The 23106-nt window shown below is 44.3% G+C and overlaps 1 protein-coding gene across 1 annotated transcript in view; it reads left to right on the forward strand.

The window, feature by feature from the left end:
• Window positions 1-311: 311 nt before the first annotated feature.
• Window positions 312-23106, forward strand: part of GRM7 (glutamate receptor, metabotropic 7) — a 65986-nt gene continuing 43191 nt past the window's right edge. Inside the window, exons 1-3 of the mRNA XM_010180444.1 lie at window positions 312-435; window positions 3214-3355; window positions 4183-4337. Coding sequence (XP_010178746.1) covers window positions 312-435; window positions 3214-3355; window positions 4183-4337 — 421 coding nt within the window. The remainder of the gene's footprint in view (window positions 436-3213; window positions 3356-4182; window positions 4338-23106) is intronic.

The raw sequence follows: 23106 nt of genomic DNA on the forward strand, positions 1-23106 counted from the left end.
TGGGAGCGTTTGCCACTTCTCCAGTCCGTCAAGGGTAATATATCACTGCAGAAATCCAATGACAAAATCCCTAATTTGCAACTTTCATCCTTTTACTGCTGAATTCCCTGGGAGGTTTTTACCTTGGGAGCGCTGTGAATTAGCTTGACAGTTTAAATAACTGTGCACATGTTTGCTATTGTAATGAGGATGCAGGACGGGAATATGAAAGTTAAACTTACTCTGTATGTGCCAGTTGGACAATACATACCCAATTCCTTGGGCGTCTGTTACTGCTGAGGAATGAAAAATGACGCGTGCTTCTGCCTGCCATGGGGTCCTCCGCACAGATCGAAACGCTTTTATCCGCGCTCATGAGCCTGGAGGTGTCAGATGCTGCCGTGCCCGGTCCCATCGGCGGCCGGGATGGATCACCCACTGCCGCCGTCGGAGCTCGTACGCGGTGTCAAACGCTGCCCGGCTTGAGCGCGACAAAGCAAGTTAGAAAATAATCCACGTCTGACCCATTTCAGTGACTGGGAGCACATATGAGTCTATCTGTAACAGTGGCACTTTCCTGGAAGAGACACTAGCAGTTGAAAATCAGAATATCCATCAAGGTGTCTGAATTGTGTTATCTTGGTCCCCTTCTCATCTCACTTCTCTCCTTTCTCATTTGCCCTTGGTTTGCCTTGTGCGGCCCCAGCCCTTCCTAACACCACTTCAGAGCGAGACATCTCATGCTGGGCTGTTATACTGAAAATATTTTAGCTGCCATTACTGTAGCTGCATTTAATCATTGGGTTTAATCATTGATAATTGAAATTTACCCATAATTCTTGCTTGCCATTTATCTATAAAAGGTTAATGGGGCAGCATGTCAGCCACTCCATTTAGGAAAGCTCTCCCACTGTCCCAAAGGCAGCAGATCTAAAGGTACTAGACCAAAGGGTAGCAGACCTCTCAAAGGTAGTAGAAAGCTCTGTACCACTAAAAGGACCTGAAATCTGCCCTCCCAAATTCCTGTTTCCTTTCTCCACCCTGGCTCCTCTTTTCTTTAAAAAAACCTGTGGAAATTACACCCTTTGAAGCTGTACCTCGCCTTAGAGGCTTTTTTCTCTCGCTGTTGAGAGCCCGGCCACAGCTGTCCCTGTCTAGAGATGCCCGGTTCAGCTGTAATCATTATCGCTCATAATAAGATCTCTGGCTTCTCCAGCCGGGCAGTGCAGATTGTGTGACTCGCACAATCGCTGCAATTATTGTCAAGGGGTTGCTGAGCCAGCAGCCTTCCCCATCACTTTAGCCATTTTTTTCCCAGCACTTAAACCATGCAGATCACAATTACTTAATATTAAATGCTGATTTTTTTAATAATAGTTTTACAAAGACAATGTATCACCTGATCTAAGGTGGGGGTTTTTTTTCTTTTCTACCTTGGGTAGGTACAGGAATTCTTTAAGGTAAAGCGAGCACCTGTAGGCATTCTTCTCCCCAGTTTAAAAGGCCCTTAAAGTTAATTAATCACTCGCTGATCCTCTCATGAGGACTGGAGTGATGGAGAGCTGGGATCTACCAGGATGCGTCTGAACGATGGCTCCAGCCAGCACGCGAAAACCCTTGGGTCTCGACACCATAAAATACAGCCATATATCCTTATATCTGTATGTTCCCTCCTGGTCTGCCGTGGCAAAGTGAGAGCCTCTTTCTTGCAAGGACATCAGGGAAGGAACGCGTGAATTTTCAGGTGACAAACTTTGGAGTTTTGTCACAGTCTGTGGGTTGGGTTGGATTTGTTGTTTTGTTGTTGGTTTGTTTTTTTTCTCTCAATGAATTCTCCAAAGTTCCCACGTCCTTATTGAACAAGAGAAATGGGAGTCTCTGGGGGGAGGTTCAAAGCAGCTCATTTTGACTGGGAAAAATAAAAAGAGCATTTAAAGAATGGTTAAACTTTTTGAACTCACTAGCAATGAGACTTTCTTTCCTCATTTAAACATGCATTTGACTTTTAAAAAATCAGTCTTGATTTCTTTTAAGGAAAAAAAAAACAGGTGGCAATAATTTTGGGTTGTAATAATTGTGAATCACAATGAAACATTCAGTACGAGCCAGAGAAAATCTTGGGGTTTACAATTGTGTTTCATTCTTTCCCAGCCTTTCCTTTTCACCACTTCAGTCCTTCCCACCGAAACCAATCCTCTTTTCCCCAGAGGTTTTGGATCAGCTCGCACCAACAGCCCTGGCCTGACTTGAGGCAACCTCCGTGGCTCAGCTTCTCTGCATCTGAAATAAGGGGAAATGATCCTGCCCTGCTTTGGGAAGGGCTCAGAGATGAGCGGAACAGCCGCATTTTGCAGTTTGAAAGCCGCGTGTTTGGTGGTTGTGGCTGCTCCGTGGTTTTCCTCTGGGTGTTTTTGCATTGGCTTCGGGTGCTTGGGGATGGTGCTGGGATCAGTCACTATTAACAGCATTTAACAGCACTTTTCAATCCGTATTTTCCGGTATATCTGTGAATACCTCCTTGTCCTGCTGTCTTTTAATTAACTCGTCCCCACTGTTTCTTGTTGTGCATTTCTGGTACCTTATTAATTAATGCACTGTGCAGTATACTGAGGAAGTTGGTATGGAAGATGCCATAAAAGATGAAAGTGTTTGTCACTGAGAGAGAAACTAATGAAGGCAGAAGGGTATTTTCATCTGCCAACAATGACAAGAGAAGGTCACTGGAGTTGGGATTGCTTTTCATTGTTTTCTTCCTTGCCCCCCAAAGCTAAATAACTGTAATATGTGAACTGTGCTAAAACAGGGGGTTTTGTATGGATGTATTTATCACTATTACTTTGTTGATACTGTTTTTTTCCAACGTTACCTGTGTATTTATGAGAAGCCCAGTTCACAGACATGTACTTTGCCTTGAGGCCTCCATCTCGTTTGGTGACGGACAGTTGAATGAGAAAGGATTTTCCTGAATGATCTTTGCTTTGCCAATATCTCAGCTGCTTTGCTGTTCCTATTCCAGATGAGTTGTTGAGTATGAGTTGAAATACTTCAGTGGAAGTATTTTCCCTTAATATCCTTCAACTTGCAAAAATTAAAAGGAATTTCAGCTTTTCACTGAGATAAAGTTTGTCTAATCCGTTGCCAACATCCCTTGCCTTCCAGCCGTGTGTTTTCCCAATGCCTTTCCTGTCCTCTCCTCTGACGCAGCCCTTTTCTTCTTCCTTCTTTCTCGCACAGGTGGGCTCTGCATCGCTCAGTCCCTGAAAATCCCCCAGGATCGCAAGGACAAGACCATCGACTTCGATAAAATCATCAAGCAGCTCCTGGAAACCCCCAACGCCAGGGCCATCGTTATTTTTGCCAATGATGAGGACATAAAGTAAGGATGACCGAAGGAATTCATTAATTCCTTTGTGCTTGATAGCAATACAGAAAATAGAAAACAAGTGAGAAAGTGCATCGTGAGGTGGGAATGGCTGTTGGTAGGAGCATCACGGGGATGAGGGGGGCAGCACCAGGCCCTGGCTCATGTGGTGCCCTGGACCCCGGTCATCTCTGTACTGGGGGGGCAGGAATGGGGGTCCAGGTCTGGAAGCTGTTCCTGGCACAGGGCTACTCTTACATTGGGAAGCAGACCTGACCTTACCTCTCAAAGAGATTCCCCTCTCTCCAAGCTCATACTGCTATGTATTATTCATTAATTCAGAGGCTATTTTATGGTAAATGATGGTTATTAGTGATAAAATGGCTTGGATGCTCAAGGTTAAACCACACACGACTTGCTCATAAAGTAACATAAAGAATATTTTAAAAGTGTGACTCTCATTTCTCAGTTGCCCAGGTTCTGTATTCTCTTTCCAGAATTTTAAATTAGCTTAAAATTTTGATGACATTGGCAATTGCTGAGAGGCTCAGCTCTACAAAATAAGACACAGAGAATTTAGGATAAAGTTTCAGTAAAGTCAATGGCAAAGCTATATGTTTTAGTGGAATCGGTATTTCAGTCTCAGTGTATAGGATGAATTAAAGGAGAAGTCAAATCTGTGCTGCATGGATCAGGGTATGGTGTGTTGTGAAATCCTAAGCTCTCTTGGTTACAGGAATGTGCCATTTCTGTTCATTCTGCACTTGTCACACACCATAGTCCCCAAGAAATTACATGCGTAAATAGAAGTAATTTGTGAACAAAATGTGTTTTCCCCACAGACAAATCCTGGCAGCCGCCAAGCGGGCAGACCAAGTGGGCCATTTCCTGTGGGTGGGCTCGGACACGTGGGGCTCCAAGGTGAGCCCCTTGCTGCGGCAGGAGGAGGTCGCGGAGGGGGCCATCACCATCCTGCCCAAGCGAGCCACCATCGAGGGTGAGTCCTTAGCTCCTGACATTTCCCCAGATATCTGTATTTCTCATGTGAAAACTACACGGTATTTCCGTAGCTGAGAAGCTACCAGTGGTTATTTACTAAAGGCACCGTTTCAGTGTTTACATGAAGCCATGGTGATATGACAGGGCCTTTATCACTTAAAAGAAAGTCAACCAAAATGATCTCAAGATATCGTTTATATACCTGGGAAGGGAAAATCTTCATATTGCTTGTGTGCTTGTATACATAGAAATTATGGGATGCTTTTTTTACATCATCTCTTTATTTCTCAACATTTCTTCGTGTTCTGAAGAGTTTGATGCGTGGTCTCCCCTCGATTTGTTATCCCGTTTGTCTGTATAGATGCTTAACTGACCAAGTGGCTTTCTCTGGGCAAATCAAACTCACTGGTTAGAGTCAGTGTGCTCTATAATATGAAAAGTTATTTATGAGGGAGACACCGAGTAAAGAGAACAAACTCCTCAGCTGACACATGGCTTGGTGGCAGGCAGGGTCTCCAAAGAGTGCCAGAACACGTTACCCACATTAAAATAGGTTCTGTTTGTTTTCATTCACAGGAAGACCAAATATTTGCATTCATACATACTGAGTTATTCTTCTCAGGTATATAATATGCATCATCCTTTTACGTTTTTTTAAGCCCTGGAGGCATTTTTGCATGTTACTTCTCCATAAATACGTAAAGTTGACAGGCAATGAAGTGGTTTGTTTCTGAAAAGCAGAACATTTTAATCATCTTCTCATACCGCCTGTATTCATCCCTGAGGGTTTCTGACACAGAAGCGAAAAGTTTCAACGGTGCACAGAAATAAAAACTTTCCAAGTTTGTTTGTCTTAAAATATTTTCTTTCTGTTTTACACATTAAGCACTCTGGACAGAATGGGAAACATGAGGTTTGATTTTGGACACAATAAGTGGTGGTAACAGAGTGGAAGGGTTCAGGTATAGAAGGTTGGTTAAATAACAGTTACAAATACCAGGATATTTCATGTCCATCCATTGAGCTCGCAAATATCTTATTATTCAGTGAACATATTAGACTGTTGCCTAAAAGTTGGCTAGTTGCAGTTTGTATTTATAGTCCCATAGATTGCATGATGACTCGTTTAAATTCCATTTTTATATATAAGTATATATGTTATATATATGTGTGTTATATACACAGATATATAGATAAATATATATATGTATGTATATAAAAATGTGTTCATTCTCCAGGAGTGGCTGCTGTATAGCAGATAGGGATTTTGAGGTTGATGGGTTGCATGTTATTCCCAGAAAGGGAATCACTCTCAGCCAGATGTAGGGTTTGGTTCTTGGTCCAAAAGGAGTGGATGGGTGCCCCAGCACAGCAGCACCGTCAACAGCAAACGTCTCCTGAATCACAGAATCACAGCGTCGCCCGGTTGGAAAAGCCCTCTGAGATCATCACGTCCAACCGCTCCTGTCTACCCCCTAAACCATATCCTTAAGTACCTCATCTACCCGCTCCTTAAACACATCCAGGGATGGTGACTCCACCACCTCCCTGGGCAGCCTGTGCCAGCTTCTGACGACCCTCTCAGTAAAGAACTTCCTCCTTATCTCTAACCTGAACCTCCCTTGGCACAGCTTGGTGCCGTTTCCCCTTGTTCTGTCCCCCATCACCTGGGAGAAGAGACCAGCACCCACCTCTCTACAAGCTCCCTTGAGGCAGTTGTAGGTGGTGATGGCGACCACTCATGAAGGTCCAGGCTGGTCCTTACCTTCTCCAGCCCTGCTCATCCATCCCTAATGGCCATCTGCTCAGTCCTGCAAGGAGGAGAGTGGAGGGGTGGTTCAAGTGCAGAGCAAAATCCCCTCCTCCTGGAGCAGTTTGCCTGAACTCAGCATTTCCCCTTCCAGACCGAGTCCGCTCCCATTTCCTCCACTAAAAGAAGCAGTCAGTGAAATCTGTTACTCACAGGAGTAAATAATCCTTAGGTGTTAGCACTTCTTTGCTCACTGAGGCTGTTAGCCATATGGATTGTCTGCCTGTCCTGCATTTAGGCTGCTGCGTGCGGTTTTGTTTTTCTCTCTGTTGTTGCAGTAATTTCATTTGGCGATGCATCCCAGAGAACTGGAAGCAGGCATTTTAATGGTATTATTTTATCATCCAGCAATGAACATCTGCTTCCTAAAATGTAGTAATGCATTTCTTTTGATGAATACATAAAATAAATGAAATAAGAAGCCTTGATTTTCCCTATAAATATATGGAAACAAACTAAATTAGTAGAATGGAGCTCAATTTGCCCTGAAGGGCCATGTCTCAAGCAGCATCGCGGCCTTGCCAGCTCCTTTTTGTACAGCTCACGGGCTCCGGGTCAAGGCCACAGCTCAGCACCAGCTTAATTGCCCCTGGATTTGGTGAGAACTTCTATTTGTCATTAATAAGGAGGTTATCCTTATTTTACTCCTATGAGCATCTTTATTTTTCCTTTTCTTTTGTCACCGTGTTAAATAGTATTTGTAATATGCTAGGCAAAGATTCCTGACAAACTTCACTGGAAGCAGAGAGCACTGCAGCTCCCATACCTTAACTGGAAATATGTGATGCTGCAAGCCTCTCCCCATGCTTCAGGGGGAAATGTGAGGCTGATAAGCCAGGAGATGTTAAATTACATTGAAAATTAATGTGCCTTCATGCTCAGGTGTATGTGGTACACTTTGGATGACCAGATTTTTGATGTCTGTAGAGCTATAGGGAAGGGAAGGGTTAGGCTGGATATGAGGAGAAGTTCTTCACTGAAAGGGTTATCAGGCACTGGAAGGGGCTGCCCAGGGCAGTGGTGGAGTCCCCATCCCTGGAGGGGGTCAGAAACCGTGTGGATGTGGCACTTGGGGACATGGCTTAGTGGGCATGGTGGGGTTGGGTTGATGGTTGGACTTGGTGGTCTTGGAGGTCTTTTCCAACCTGAATGAGTCGATGATTCTGTGATTCAATTCAAAATACAGACGTGCAGTACAGGCGTGTTGCTGTATTTGCACCTATCTGCGTTTATGCCATGTGAAGTTACTGGGTTTTGGTAACTGTCGTAATATTCCAGCAGCCTCCGACTCCAGAGAGAGTCTAAAACTCTCGGTTTCGTGTAGAATCAGGCCTCAGATCCGCAGTTATTTGTCTTCATACTTGATGTTACTCTTGGGACAAAGTTTTCTTTGCCACAGTCCCATGGGGTGATTTAGGAAATCATTACATGAGCTGAATTCATTCATCTTAAGTCAGTCTTAATATAGCCCAATTGTGCTGGATGTAATTACGCTGAAAGGATAACGTTGCATCTGATCTGCATAATTGCAGTAGACAGCGAGCCCGAGCGATGGCTTCACGAGAACTCGTGTTTGGAGCAAGCTGCACTGCCAGCGTAACCAGGTATCACCGAGCAGAATGCATTTCTCTTTAGGACAAGTATGGCAGCTGTGTATTGTATTTGGGTTAGTGATGCTGTGAACTCTTCCAAAACAAGGACAGCGTTGTTGCACTGCAAAACTGCAAATATTTGTTGGTATGGATGTAAGATTTTGCAGCCCTACGCCTTATTTTGAGTGGTCCTTCACTCACTGTATATCCCTTTTTTTCACGCTTTTGTGAAAAGGTGCAATAGAGCCATGGAGTGGAGATTAGTGCTGGAAAATGAGAAAAATTAAACAGCTTAAACAGCAGACAGAAGATGTATTCCTAGTTAAAAGTTTTAATGGGATGTAGTAGTAGTATTATTGCTATTATGTTCACTTTACAATGACACGGAAATGATGAACATCTGTGGCTCTGCATGCATTCGCCGTTCATTGAAACAGCAACACAACGGAAAAAAAAATCTGCAGAAAATCTTTCTTCTCCAAAATGCATTTTGTGGGACTTTACCTACTGCTGCTCTGTAGGTGGAAATGAACTTCTTCCACGCTCACCTTTTTCACCACAAACTGACCTTTATGTATTCCTCTGCCACTTTACCTCTTCATTTTTCAGTAGATTTAATAAACTTCAGAGCATTTCCTCTGCCTCTTGCTATCACTACTGTACCCAAATCTAATTATGCATTTTAACTGCCTGGGGTAGCTCTCGTTATTGTATAGACATATATACGAGTTAGCTGGCTGACCCTCTGATTAAAGACGATAATCCTGCTGGTCCAGACACCAATTAAAGTGTGGATTCAAAGTCAGGACTTCCTAAATTCTTTCCCTGGAGGGCAAGCAGATCTTTCTGGCAGGGATAAGAAAATCTGTGGGATGAGAGAGGGGAAAGCCTGGTCCTTCTGGAGCAGGTTGGTGCTGAATTCAACGTGGAAAGCTGTCAGACAGCGCATGTCCAGGAGATACTGGACTCTGAGGGATGGAGTCAGGACTTGACTTTCAGAGTGATGGCCTTTCCCATTTTTGTTATTTTCTTTCCCACTTTTTTCTTCTAGGCTAAGCAACATCCACACTTTAAATTTGCTTCTATCAGTCTGTAGTATCATCTATCCAGAGTAAAAATGGCTCACTGAAGCTGTAGTAGGTGGGACAGTAACATTCAAGCTGGTGGTTGGACCTTCAAAAGGTGGCCACCACGCTTTGCATGGCAGCCCAGCAATAGGGTTTTATCAAAGGCGGTGTCACAGCTGAAATGAGGAAATAAGCAGCTTTATTCCTGCAAGGATGTTCGTATCGTGCAGCTCCAAGATCTGTCCTTGAGGATATCCTTAACATTGAGGTTTGCAGGAGCTGTAGAAAATATTGAACGCCACCTTTTTAGGAAATGTGGATTCTTCAGAAGTCCTAAAGATAGGACTAGAACAGAGACAAGTCATTTGTGAAGATCACAGCCATATTTGTAAGGAGTCCAAATGTCTCAGTAGCTCTCACAAAGTTTCAAAAATAACTCTGTGTAGTTTCCGTGACTTGAAAATCTCTCTCTATTCAGGGATATCCTTATCAACTGTTTTCCCCTTAACCTCAGCCGTAAAAAATAACAGCTACCTACTTACCTCCTGCTTTCTGTTGTTCCTGTGCCTCTTCTGTGCAAACATTTTTGAATTGGGCTGTTTTGCTGTGTTTCATTTTGTTGACAGCATCCATGCTGCTGACTTTCAGATATCTTGTTCTTCCTCTTTTTTTCTTTTCTTTTAAAGTAGTCTTCCTTATCTTTCGTACTTCTGTGTGTCTGTTTTCATGGACGTCAGCTCATGGTGAAATGAAACCAAGGAGAGGAGCCATAAGAGAAATAGAGGCATATCTATATATATAATGGATATACATATAACATTAATTAAGTCTGGCAGAGTGCTTTGCCAGTGATGGAAAAAACCCCTCTGTGGTCTGAGTTCAGAACCTGATGCAGCCAAACAGTGGATTCAGCTGGATTTAGGATTAATGATTCCATTCCAGCACCTCTGGACGTGGTCTGCAGTCTCACAAAGCTCAGCTCTGAGGTTAAGTATGGTTCAAATTTGGCACAAGGAAGTGCACAGCTACGTGAGAAAAAGTGCTGTAAACCAACACAACTGTCCTTGAGTGTTTTGGTCATTTGTCTTCCAAACAGACAGTGAATCATCTTTTGAATGTTTTGGTTTTATTTCCAACAGGAGCTGATTTGCTGCTTTGGGCAGTATTACACTCAGAACGGAAAAAAGCAATGAAAGCTTGGCCATTTAAGAAAAAATTAGAATTGAATTATGCCTCACTATATCTCTCTCATATTTTCCCTTCACAGCCCCAGCCTAGCAAAGGAACTCAGGGCTCATTTTCCTCTGCATGAGGGACAGTATTGAATATTTTTTACCCAACATTAATAAACTTGGGCTGTCTGGGTCTGGCTATGGCTGGATTCACCCCTGGACGTTTCTCTGGGAGAGGTTCACTGTGTGCATCTCCGCTCTGAAACCGAACAGAAGGCTGTCTTATTGCTCATAATATTTGTAAAATAGTCCTTTTTCGATATTTTTATTTATTTACGGCCTGGTTCAGAGTCTTTCACAGTGCTCTGTTATTCTCAAGCTTTTTCCCCATGTCCCTGGGGCGCGAGCTGGTGCTTTTAAGAGCTGGAAAGCTCCAGCTTCCCAGGTTTGCAGGAAGGACAATGTCTATAAACATTTATTTGTGTTTTTTCCCCCACGAGTAAATTGTCTTTAGCAGCTTTGGAATTAAAATGCTAAGGGTGTTGCGTGCTCACGTTGTGAAGCAAGTACAGAAGTGGATATATCTGTGGAGATAGGTGTGTTATTCCATCCCGTACACTTTGTCAAAAAGATGCTTTCAAATGGCGCTTAAAGCAATCCTGTTGGCAGGGGGAGGAGGAATTCATCTTTTTGTTTTCTGTACCAGTCACGCAGTGTTTGAAGTCATTCCCCCTGCAAACTTGTTGGGAATGGATCTTTCACATTCAAAAAAACCCCACGTACTTCTGCAGCTCAAAATGCAAACCTCTGCCTGGTTTTGGTGTAGTATTCGGTAAAGTGTTCCGTGGTGCGTGGTTATTGCGGTTCTTTTGGGGTTTCTTAGGCAGACTGAAGCTGTGATCCTTTCAGAGCATTCGAGAGATTTATCTGTGCTGCTCAGTGTGAGGCGCAGCTCATGGCCACAGCAGCATCAGCAGGAGATTTCATCTGCGATGGGGTCTGTACCAATGCCTTCGCAAATGGTGCTGCTGCTTCACGACAAATGAGACAGAAAGCCCTAATTGGCCCATAAAGAACCGTTGTAAAATAAAGATTTAGGGAGGACCATTGTAAAATAAAGTTTTAGGGAGCTTTCTCTCTGGCCACTGGAAATGAAATAAACCTCAGGAGCTCACCCCACAGCAGGCCTAGCAGGCCTGACTTAAGGGCTTCTCGGAGCAGAGCCGGCCATTACCCGCCCCGGGGGTTTATCCATGTGTCTGTGTGTCTACGTGTCTGGGGTTTGTGCATTGCTCCCAGGGCTTGTGTTGGCATTTTCTCTGTGATGTTCATATTTAGCTGTTATTTCAGGACACTGGAGATTGTGTGGGTGGGTGTTTTGAGAGGGATGTATGTGTACACACACACACACACACACACACACAGAGGAATGGTTGGTGCTGTAAGAAGCAATTCACAGAATAATATTAACTATTGATCCCTGCTCAGGTGCTCTTTGTTTTAGACCTGAAGACCAATTTTCCTCTTGATGAGCAGACACGGAAGCTGTCTGAGCCGTCTGTTGGACACATTTGGGCAGAGCTTTGCCACCCAGAAAGGAAGGATTTTTATTTTTAGGAAGCCTGCTATCTGTGTGTGCCAGCTCCTGAGCTGCAGCTTGGGCTGGAAACCAAGCCCTGCACCCTGGCGCTCAGCACTGTGAGGGCAGTGCACAGCCAGCACATGGAGATGGGAAATAATGGAGGATTAGAAAAAAATAATAATTATAAAAATTAGAGTAAAGTTGGGGTTATATGTTATATACTATATATTATGTATTATGTATTTTATAGTAGTATATATATACACATATAAAATTATACTATAATATATAGTAATGTATATAATGTTATATATTATTACACTATTATGAAGATGACTTTATAATAATTATTTAAAAGATGATAACTGAGTTGATGCAGGGAGCTGAGAGGACGTTACAGTCCCAAGCTGAGACGTGGGCAATTTCATCGCTGAAAGAAAGGGGCAGGAGAAGGGAATTAGGGAAGGTGGGTGGGAAGTTGTTCCCCTCTCCTCTTCTCATGGCAGTTGCATCTCTCCTGATACTTATTTCACTCTAAATTTAGAGGTTAATGCGTTTTTCTAATTCACAGGAAGTATGTTGGCAGAGTGTTTGTTTTGCTGTTTATATTTGACGTATCTTTCATGTAAAAAAGCGATTGCAGTAGCTTTCTGAAACAAACTGTTCCTGTTTTAGGTAAAAATAACCATGAATGGTCCCATATCTCTGGTTTTAGAAGTGCCGTCTGCAGGCGGGCTGTGAACCACAGATTGTTCCTGATGGTACAGATAATTTTCCATCTCTGCTGCATGGCTCTGGCAAAGCAGGAGGGGTTTAATACAGGACACAGCATTTCCAGTCCAGGGCCCATGGGTGTTGAAAATGGGCAGTCAGGACTGACACTTTGTGTGAGCAGAAGGCCCGATGGCCTCTCTTCATGGTTGTTCACATTTATGACAAATGTGGGCTCGGGAGCGAGCTCTGAGTAGGGACTTTGGCGTTAGGTCTGTGGGTACGGGGTCACCATTTATTTTCCCTGATAGTTATTACAGTGTTTTAATTTGGGAAGCTTCAGACACTGAAATTGGAGGCGATGAAACAAATGCGATCTACTTGTGCCTTAAGGTGATGGGGGAAATAAAAGGATCGGTCACCAGTCTCTTCTACCAGGGGTATTTTTTTTGCAAGAAGAAATTAAAATAACATTAATGTATTAGAACTGAAAATGAAAGACACAAGACCCCTTGCCATCTGCTGGGTAAATACCAGTGCGCCCATCTATGTTAAATCCTCTACCAAGATAACGTTGAATCTGATGTGTTCAACATTTCTTTATCTCATCAGCTTTTCCTTTGCTCTGTACAAATGATAAGAAAGACAAAGAAGTCTTAACTTATTTAGTATTTCTCTTTCTCTTTGGGGTCAGTTTTTCCTCAGTCTTTGAAAGATACTGAAAGTAAAAGTCCTTAAATTCTCAAAAGAAATTTATTTTGGTATTTCTGACTCTGTCACCACAGTTTAAAAGGATTCTTTCTCTGGGCCACTTTAAATTAGTCCCTGAATTCCTCTATGACTTATTCTTTCTCTCATTAGCAAGCCAGAAAAGAAATGCTGCTTCACAGTCTCTCAAGCAAAGCAAAAACAAAATGTTGGAGGCTTTCAGTAGAGTAAAATGCAAGTATCGTGTCCCTCTTCGCAAGTAACAAGTTAATATATTTACATTATATATTAAAAATACATGCAGCAATTGGCTGTTTCTGAAACAGACTCAGCTGTGCTGGGTGAGGCAGATTCAGACACAAAAACAAGTGTGCTCATTTTAGGAAGTGGACAGAGATTTGAAAGGGTTTTCTTGTTTGACTAGTTGGATTTTTTTTTTCCTTTGCGTTGTTAATGCTTGAATGATTATAGGCTTTTGAAAGTAATAATTTAGGAAATAATACACGTAATAACACACATAATTTCCTTAAAGACGATACGATGAATGTTAAAGTGCCCGCTTCCCTCATGCTGGGTTTGCAGATCTGCTTGGTAATGTGTTTTTGTTTTGTTGGCTGCCTGCGTGACAACAAAGGAAATGGAAAAGAGGTCAGGGAAAAAGCCCTCATTCCACATAGGCCAGCTCTTTGGTGGAGAGAAGCAGGACTCCACGGATCAATGATATGGATCTCCTGGTGAGGACAGACCAACACTACCCTTTTGTCTCGTCGTTAAAGTGTTGTTGTAGGATGGTGAAGAGCTGTGTGTTTGTGAGTAGAGCCGTCCCTCTGGGCAGTTTAAGGTGTCTTGAACATGTGGCTCAGCCGTTGTTTCAGTTACATGACATGGTCCATCTGCAAATTAATTCATTTATGTTACCCCAGCTGCATTTCTGTTCACCCTTGGTTTCTGTTGCTCCCTACCAGCTTCTCATTCCTTCAGTTAATTCACATTTCCTCTGCTAGAAAACTCTGCAGCTTGCTGTTGTCAGTCCTCCTCCCCTAATATCCTCCTGATAACATTAAGAGCTCTGTTTCTCATGGTGGCTCTCTGCCCCTCAGTACCATATATCAGGGCAGGTTGCTGCTGCACTGTTTGGGAGGGCAGGGGCTGTTCTGGGGTTCCCCTGCAGCAGCAATGGCTTTTTGAGGAGTCAAAGCCATTGATCTCTATTTACAGTTCATGTATTTGCACAGTTAAGTGGGCCAAGAGCTCCCATCTTGGCATCAAGCTGCAAAGCTTCTTACACCTGAAGTCTTTCCTCCCTCTTAACAAAGTTAAGGCATAATTAATAATGTGATTAATCATGCAATCTATTTTATAAAGAAGGGGTAAGGAAACAAATGTTTTCTACTAATGCAATATATAAAAATGTAAGGAGGGGAAATTATGACAAAACCTCTCGTTGTGCTGTCTCAGCTGTGCGGAGGCTCAGCAATAGCTGCTTGTGCTGATGCCTCTCGCCTTCCTGAGAGTGATTGTGTCAGGACTTGTGAGAACCAAGCATGAAGCAAATCAGTGGCCTCAAATTGATCATCACTACTGAAAAGAGAATGCTGTAATTGCTTGTGATCAAGGATGAAGCCTCATTAGAGTCAAGGTTGTGCTGTTACACTGATAGCAGTCACCTGCAGTGCCCAGGGGTCAATGTATTACCCATGGTAGGGGCAGCACCAGTGCCTTTGCTTAAGAACCACAGCTTTCCCCCAATATGGTATGTGAGCATCTGCGACACCGTGAGCTTCCCCAGGTATTTCTGAAGTGAAAATAAGCTTTATTTCTGTTTCTCTCTCTAATTTCTTTTCTGGGGTACTTACAGTGATTAACCTGTTCAAAGTAACCCTCAGTTACCCATTTAATGAGGAAATACTGTTAAGATAGCAGTGCCCAGGGGTCAATATATTACTCGTGGTAGGGGCAGCACCAGTGCCTTTGCTTCTCTTCACTGAGCAGAAATAAGAACCACAGCTTTCCTCCAATATGGTATGTGAGCATCTGCGACACCGTGAGCTTCCCCAGGTATTTCTGAAGTGAAAATAAGCTTTATTTCTGTTTCTCTCTCTAATTTCTTTTCTGGGGTACTTACAGTGATTAACCTGTTCAAAGTAACCCTCAGTTACCCATTTAATGAGGAAATACTGTTAATCTTTGTTTTCAGGTCTGTGTGTTTCTCAGTTTAATTAGCTCTTCACGTAGCATAAATTTCCAAAGGAAAAACATTTTAGGCTCTGATGGCTGGAGCTGCTGGTGACATCTGGAAATCATTGACATCCTGGCTGTTCCTCGTGCTGTGATGCCGATGCTGCTGCGCAGGCTGTGCACCTAAAGGAGTTGGTGTGGAAAGAGCCTCTTCATTCCCTGGCTTCATCCCCTGGTTGGTGATGGTTACGGTGCTGTGGTGTGAAGGAGCCAGGACAGCGGGAAAATGCCGGAGGTGTTGTGGAAAGGAAGATGTTGGTGGCATTTCTGTGTGTTGGGATCAGTAGGAATGCATGGTTGAAGGGAAATGCATGGTATGGCTGCTGCTGAGCAGGGGTCGAGGGGCTGCTGCCCCATCCCACCCAGGGATGTTGGTGGGCACTCCTGGTTGTGGCTAGAAATGGCTTTGGAGACTTCCCAGCTCCCATAAGCTGTAGGGTACATAATACTGTAAGGGTGCCAGAGCATGGCCCAGGCTGCCCAGAGAGGTTGTGGAGTCTCCTTCTCTGCAGACATTCAAAACCCGCCTGGACGCCTTCCTGTGTGACCTGGTCTGGTGATCCTGCTCTGGCAGGGGTTGGACTGGGGGAGCTTTCGAGCTCCCTTCCAACTCCTGACATTCTGTGATTCTCTGTGATAAGTGATTGCTTCAGTCAGAAACTAAATAGTGAAATAGCCTCTCGGCAAGGTGTGGGCTTTTGTTTCTTTGGTTGTTTTTGTTTGTTTGTTTGCTTTGAATTTTTTTCCTGGAGATCTAATGGATTTATTGGACAAAATGAAGCCAGGTGAGGTGGGAGCGTAGCTCCACTCCTGGCTGCTGCTGTGGGTTTTCTGCCCAGTGAGGTGGCACCAGGCTCAGGGGGGCTGCGGGTTGGGGGGTGCAAGGCAGAGCCCTTCAGGGACCCCCCTCGGCCTTGCAGGGACCGACAGTAACTAATGGTGCTGCAGGTCCTTCTTTGTCACACTCTGCCAAAGTTTGCATTAAGCAGCTCACTAACACAGTGTCAAATACAAAGTTTAATACAGTACTTCAACAACTTTAATTTGGAGAATTAAATTGGGATGATTTATTTAAAAAAAAAAAAATCTTAACTCACACCTGAACTCTAATGTCTCCTTAAAATTTAAAATTATGTTTTCAGCTTTGGCAGTTATCTAAAATGCTGATGTGTCAATCCCCAAAGAGAGAATACTTGTCTCGAGTGTCACCACTTGAAATTTTGGGAAGCCACACAGATGTTCATCTCCTCATTATGGAAATAATGTATTTGGTTAATGTGTTGGTATGAAGAGAGGGGAATACAAATTATCTTGCAACTTGAGAGCCATTAAAAAGTTTCCTTATATTTAGACTGCCTTATTCATCTCTGCTAAGGCATCTCTGGCGAGAGAGGTCCCCTGAGCCCGCCCGCTCTGGAAGTGTGGCCGAGGTCCTGCTGGTTTGGCTTAACCCAGCTCAGCACCACACAGTTCACTCACTCTGACCCAGTGGGATTGGGGAGAGAACTGGGAGAGTAAAAGTGAAGAACTCATCAGTTGAGATAAAGACTGTTTAATACTTAAAATAAATCAAGCCAGAATAGGAACAATACTAATGAAATGCAGCAAGAATAGGAACAATGATAATAAAGCAATCACAGTTACCCTCAGCTCACAAACAGCAGCCACTGCCCTTATGGCAATGACAGTTCCCCAGAGGAGGGGTGAGCTTCAGGGACAGATGGGCACCACCACAAGGGAAAGGGAAAAGAGAAGGGATCAAAAGCAAGAAGGGTTGTCCCCTGCAAACTCCCCAGTTTATAGTGAGTGGACTTTGATGGGGCAGAATACAGCATTACTGGTCTGACTGGATCAGACCTGGATCACCTCTCCTGGGTCACCTGTCCCAGAGAGTCCCGGGGTTTTGCTTCCCCCCATCCTCTTGTGCAGAGAGAAGGAAAAAACAACCAAACCCAAACAAACAAATGAAACTGAACACTTGTTTAGGTAGAGACTGAAAAACAAACCTTGAAAAAATATAAACATCGGCTGGCGAGAACAAAACCAAAAAAATCTTAGCAGCTACTGTAAGGAAAACAACTCTGTCCTAGCAAAATCCATCTGCCCTGGCTGGAGCTGGGTGCTGGGGTGTGCGAGGTTTGGTCTCACCACAGCACCCATGAAGGTAACATTGGGCATTTGTCTTCTCCAAGGATCCGTGTGCTGCTCCTTGGGGATGAGGCCTGGGTTTCTCTGAGAGCCACAATTGCTTCTTGGGTGCATGTGGGAAATGTGGGATAATGAGGAGAGGATCTGATGCAGGAACTAAAAATAAAAACAGAGGCAATGAGGAATGGGTGCCCAGAGGATGTTCTGCTCCTGTAATATTGAAATAAAGTTGGAGAGGTTTCTTTTGCTGTCCCTAAAAGATGCTGTGATTCTCATGACAAGTACGTGGGTGATGTGGGGGCCTCCATGGCTTCAAGGGCATTAATGCCAGCCCGAGTGATTGTACCACATCACCCAGCTTCCAGAATCACTCCTGTTATCGTTATCTGTGTGTGTAGGAGTCTGAGCACTTGCTCTGGATAGGGCCTCTGCTTTGAGGTGGTTGATGTGCATGGCTGGAGGAGAGGCTGGGATTTTGGGTTGGCGACATCAGCTGAGCTGCAGTTTGGGGGGGTTGCATCACCCTGCCCCATGTCCTAGCATGCTCTGGCTGGATGGAGATATTAAAGCTGCCTTGTAGCCAAGAAGTCAGTTGCCAAAAATCAAGGAAGTAATTTTTTAACACCAAAAGAAAATTAAAAAAAAGGGGAGGAAGAATGCAATGGAGTTTTCATGTAATATTTTCTTACAGATGTTACCTTAAGGGGAACTTGAAAATAAACTTGGCCGTATATATAGCAGTTTAAACCGAGCCGTGGCTGTGCTGTGCACAGCCCATTGTAGTGGCTCCCTGTGCCGTGCATGTGTGGCCTCTGCTGTGCCACCCATGGGTGTTATTGAAACGGTGGCTCTGCAGAACAGGGGCTTTGAGCAGCACTTTGGAGGAGCGTTGTTCCTTTCATCTCTCCAGTGTTACCATGTGAACAGGAGGAAATGCAGCCGTGCACAATGCCTGGGTTGGGGGGGCTGTGTCTGTGCATGTATGGGTCTGTGAGGGTGCACGTGAAATTTTGGGATACACGAATGTATTTACACGCGCTGTGACTGTTCCTGTTGACATGGCAACACTTCAGCCAGGCATAGGACAATATATACAGAAAAAAAAACACAGGAAAATTAACTCTGTGTGTTTAAGGCATCGAATGCAGGACAAGGAAATAGTGATTGAAACGCGGTGAATTCTGCGGCTGGGGATGCCCCTGTGCTCCGTCCAAAAGCAGGTACGTCCCAGCCTCGTCAGGGCTATAAGGATGCAACCAAGCATTCGTTTGGGTTTTGTGAATCGGTTTTAAGCGCCCGTGCCAGGGCGTGCGTGGTCCCCATGGGGCTGGTGGTGATGCCCTGTGTGACAGGGTGACGGTGAACGACCTCGCGTATGGCATCGCTGTTGGTCCTCACTGTGGCTCCTCTGCCCAACTGGAGCGGGTGTGTGGTGGCAGTGCAGGGGATGACATAACCCTAAATTCTGACCTGTTGAACATACTGAAGCGTTGCTCTGGTTGCTGCATCACACCGTGGAGGGATTTCTGCATTTTTACCCACACTTTAAATTATGCAAGCAGATGAGCTTAAAAGCTTTTAAGGGTAACACAACACGTGTTTTGTCTGCTGCTGCTGCCTAAAGGAAGCAAACCACTCGTGTTCTGCATTTAGACCTTCTGTACCTCGCTGGTTTTGCTGCTCTGCATTATTGAAGTGCCACAGCCCGTCTGCAGATCTGAGTCTCCCATTCAAAGAGGGGTGAAGGAAGGACTTGAAAAAGCAGACACCAGTGCATGAGGAGGGATTCAGTTAATTGTAAATGGAAAAACTGAAATAACAGCTCAGAATTGGAGGGTAAGCGTTATTAATTAGGAGTGATCTACATCCTGACCTGCCATTGCTTTGCTCCATGGCCCTGGATGATGCTGTTAACTCTGCTTGAGTTTGGTGCTGCCAGGTGGGGTTAATGCTGGAGCTGCTCTGGTTTTCAGTACAACAGAAAGCAACAGATCATTTCAAGAAGACTGGAGAAGTAAGCTAGTAACTGCATGGCCTTAAGATAAGTTGGGTTTAAAAAAAAGAAGACGACAAAAAAAAGTAAGTCTTTTTGCTCATCTTCAGATATGAGGGAGAAAAAAAAAGTACTTCATGGATCAGGTCCTGGCCAAACAAACAGCCCATTTCCAACAACTGGGCAGCAGGAAAGGCTGAGTTACTGAGACGCTCTGCTTCTGGATGTATTTTTAAGTCTGTTCGGTTTGGCCCGATTCTGGTGATAATCCTTGCAGCAGACACTGATCCTCACTCACAGGAATAGGCTGATGTGAGCGACCTTCCTCCCTTGGCTGGGACACTGCATGTTGTGATCCATGAAGAATGGTCCATCTCAGCAGCAGGAGAGGTTTGAATGTGGAGTGCATCAAGCACCCGGGTGACTTACGCTGGTGTCAGCCTCGGGAGTCCCTCTGTGCCTGGAAATGCAAAAATCTGACGCGTTGTGAAGTCTGCAGTTGTTTGGGAGCAGAGGAACCCAAACCTCCTTCATCAAAAGAGACAACATCCAAACCCCCTGGACGTGTTCCTGATGATCTCCTGCAGTGACCCTGCTCTGACAGGGGTTGGTCTGGGTGATCACAGAATCCCAGACCGTTAGGGATTGGAAGGGACCTCCAAAGCTCATCCAGTCCAATCCCCCTGCCGGAGCAGGAACACCCAGATGAGGTTACACAGGAAGGCGTCCAGGCGGGTTTTGAATGTCTGCAGAGAAGGAGACTCCACAACCTCTCTGGGCAGCCTGGGCCAGGGCTCTGTCACCCTCACTGAGAAGAAGTTTCTTCTCCAATTGAAGTGGAACCTCCTGTGTTCCAGTTTGTGTCCGTTACCCCTTGTCCTATCATTGTTTGTCACCGAGAAGAGCCTGGCTCCATCCTCGTGACACTCACCCTTGAAATATTTATAAACATGAATGAGGTCTCCCCTCAGTCTCCTGATCTCCAGAGGTCCCTCCCAACCCCGACTGTGCCGTGATTCGGTGATGTCCTGCCCTGTCACAACCCCCTTGCTGCTCAGAGGCAGAGGTTTGGGTGTTTTGCTGTTGGTCAAGGAAGCAGTGGGTCCCTCCAGGTTAGGTGAGGCCAGGCAGGAGGCCACAGCAGACGGAGAGCCCAGGGATGGGGCCAGGCTCCTCGGTGTGTGCCCAGCGCCTGCTGCAACAGGGAAACCTCAGCTGAGAACCGCAGTAAAAAAAATGACAAATAGGAGAAATGGATTGAGGATTTTCTACTAACTGCTTGTATTGATATAAATGGTATAACTTAGTGTGAAAGTAAGAAGTGCTTGAGGGCAGTAAAATGTAAAATAATGATTAGTAATATACTTCTATATTAACCTTTCTATTGCAGTGCTGGCTAGACACTGCCTAGGTCACGATCTCCTTGCTGTGCCAGCTGTATAATTTTATACAAGTGATAACGATGATACTTAGCCAATATATATCTATTTCTGCAATAGATGCTTTATAGCTTAAAATTCCGGGTTTGTCCTGAGTATGGCAAGCTGAGTTTCCTTTGTGCGTGCTTTTTGTCATGTATATAAAAAAGTCAAATGTGACATCAGCCAAAAATACCCTTTTTCTCTGTTCTTAGCGGCAGCTCTTAAAAAAGAAAACAACTGCAAAGCCTTTTTATGGCATGGAGAAAGTTAATAAAATCAGTGAGTGTTATGGCCTCTTTATTGAGGAAGAAGGTCAAGAAAATATCTGTATTCGATCTTAACGGTTCCATAATTCTGCGCAGTGTGTGGCTTGGGCAACATAACAAAACCCAGAAAGAGACTAGCAGTCTTAAAATTGATCTTATCATTCCACATCAGGTGCTTTTATCCCAGATTTAATATCAGTAGATTAAACTGTTTTGGCTTGAGTGCCAGGAAAATCAGGAAATTATCTGAGTAGCTGCTTTGAACTCACTTGGCATCGGTAACCATAGTAAGTGATGAGTTACTAGCTGAGCAAATAAAATCTGTGTAGCTGGTACTCACTAGTGGGAACATACTTTGGACTAAATAGAGAAGAGTACAAATGTTACAAACCAATCAAATCACTGTTGGTATGAAATTGGGTCAATATGTTGTATTTGCTCACAAGCCACGTGGGCCGAGAGTGAAAACACTTCAGGCATGTGAGAAATGCAGTAGGTCAACAACGTCGTGTTTCAATTAGGCTTAATTATTTTCCTTATTAAATAACCCCGGAGCCCTCGAAGGGACTGCTGACACATGGAATTAGACGCCTTGCAGTGCATGTGAGTGATTTGGTAAACAAGAAGTGGCAGAAATCTCTCTTAAAAACAAATACCAGGTTTGTTCACACCGGTAGCATGTTGTGGTTGTGGATCTTCCCCAGCCACCTGCAGTTATGGTGCCCCCCAGGGTGCTGGGGTCTCCACTGGGCTGATGCTGATTCCACTGGTGTCATTGCATCCCCTATTTGCATCTCTTTTCCTAGGGGATCGCTCGTTTTTGGTACTGCCCCATGCATCTTGCTCACCCCATCTTTTCCTCGTTGGTGTGTGCCTGATGCCTGCCCTGTGAGGAATGGCTCCTCTGCAGGTCTGCCCTTTTTCCCCGCTCTGTGATGCAGCTGACCATGGCAAAGCGCAGCGTCGGTCCTGGAGCCTGGTTTATCCTCACTGCACGTATCATCCCTTCAGCCTGCTCTGCCGGGGAGCCGAGTGCTGTGCTTCCAGGCAGAAAAAGGGCAGCACCAAATGGAAGGAGAGATGCAAGATTAAAGCTAGAAATTAATCATCTGGGGGCTTTTTGGGGGTGTAAAAAGCAGCCATGAGCCAACAAGCTTCATTTTCTGGTTGAGGCTCGAGCCACTCTCCTAAGGAGTCACATCCAGCAAAGCAGGGAAGTAGGCTTTTTAGGGGTGTAAAAAGCAGCCATGAGCCAGCAAGCTTCATTTTCTGGTTGAGGCTCGAACCAATCTTCTAAGGAGTCACATCCAGCAAAGCAGGGAAGTGACCCAAAGTGCCCTGGTTTGGTGTCTGCACACCCCATCACCTGGACATCACCACAGCACTTGGCAGCCGGTCCCTCTCCCCTACTCCCCCCCATCCTTTTTTTCTTTTAAAGTCTATTTCCTCACTATGTAGTTAATTTATATATTAATCCTGGGGTGAAAAAAAATAAATGAACCCGTTAGGTAGTATCGCCTTCTCTATGGGTAAGAATAATGATTTAATCAAATCACAGTGATTAAAAGTAATAAGGAATTCGTTTTAATTTGTACAATCTCATAAAATAACTATGTGTATCTCTTGGAGGTATTTGCTGAAGACAGTCATTTTCTTAAGTATGATGTATGGGGAACATTGGGAAATCACTAAATCTTGTCGCACAAGTGTAGTACTTGGCCGTGTGCAAGGGTAAGAAGTGATTACTCCTGCTTTTACGTTTAAGTGCCCAGCTTTTGTGGTTGGGTCATCTCATTCCCCAGTCCCCAGAACCCTGATGTTTAGCACTACGCATGTAAGTTGTCTTAATGTCTTCAGTCCAAAATGATTAAGCTTAAAGCACAGGCTTAAGTCTGTCGCTGTTATAAAGAATATATATATGTTATGTTTGCCTGTATTTCAACTTAATTGGTCATAATAGTTAAAAAAAAAAGAAAAATCTAAGGTGAGATGCATTAGGCTGTTTGCAGGACAGCTTTGGGGGATGTGGGAAGCGTAGAAATAGACCTAGCTGGTAGTA

This window comes from Mesitornis unicolor, unplaced genomic scaffold (genome assembly GCF_000695765.1).
Source record: "Mesitornis unicolor isolate BGI_N332 unplaced genomic scaffold, ASM69576v1 scaffold7993, whole genome shotgun sequence".
NCBI classification, from domain to species: Eukaryota; Metazoa; Chordata; class Aves; order Mesitornithiformes; family Mesitornithidae; genus Mesitornis; species Mesitornis unicolor.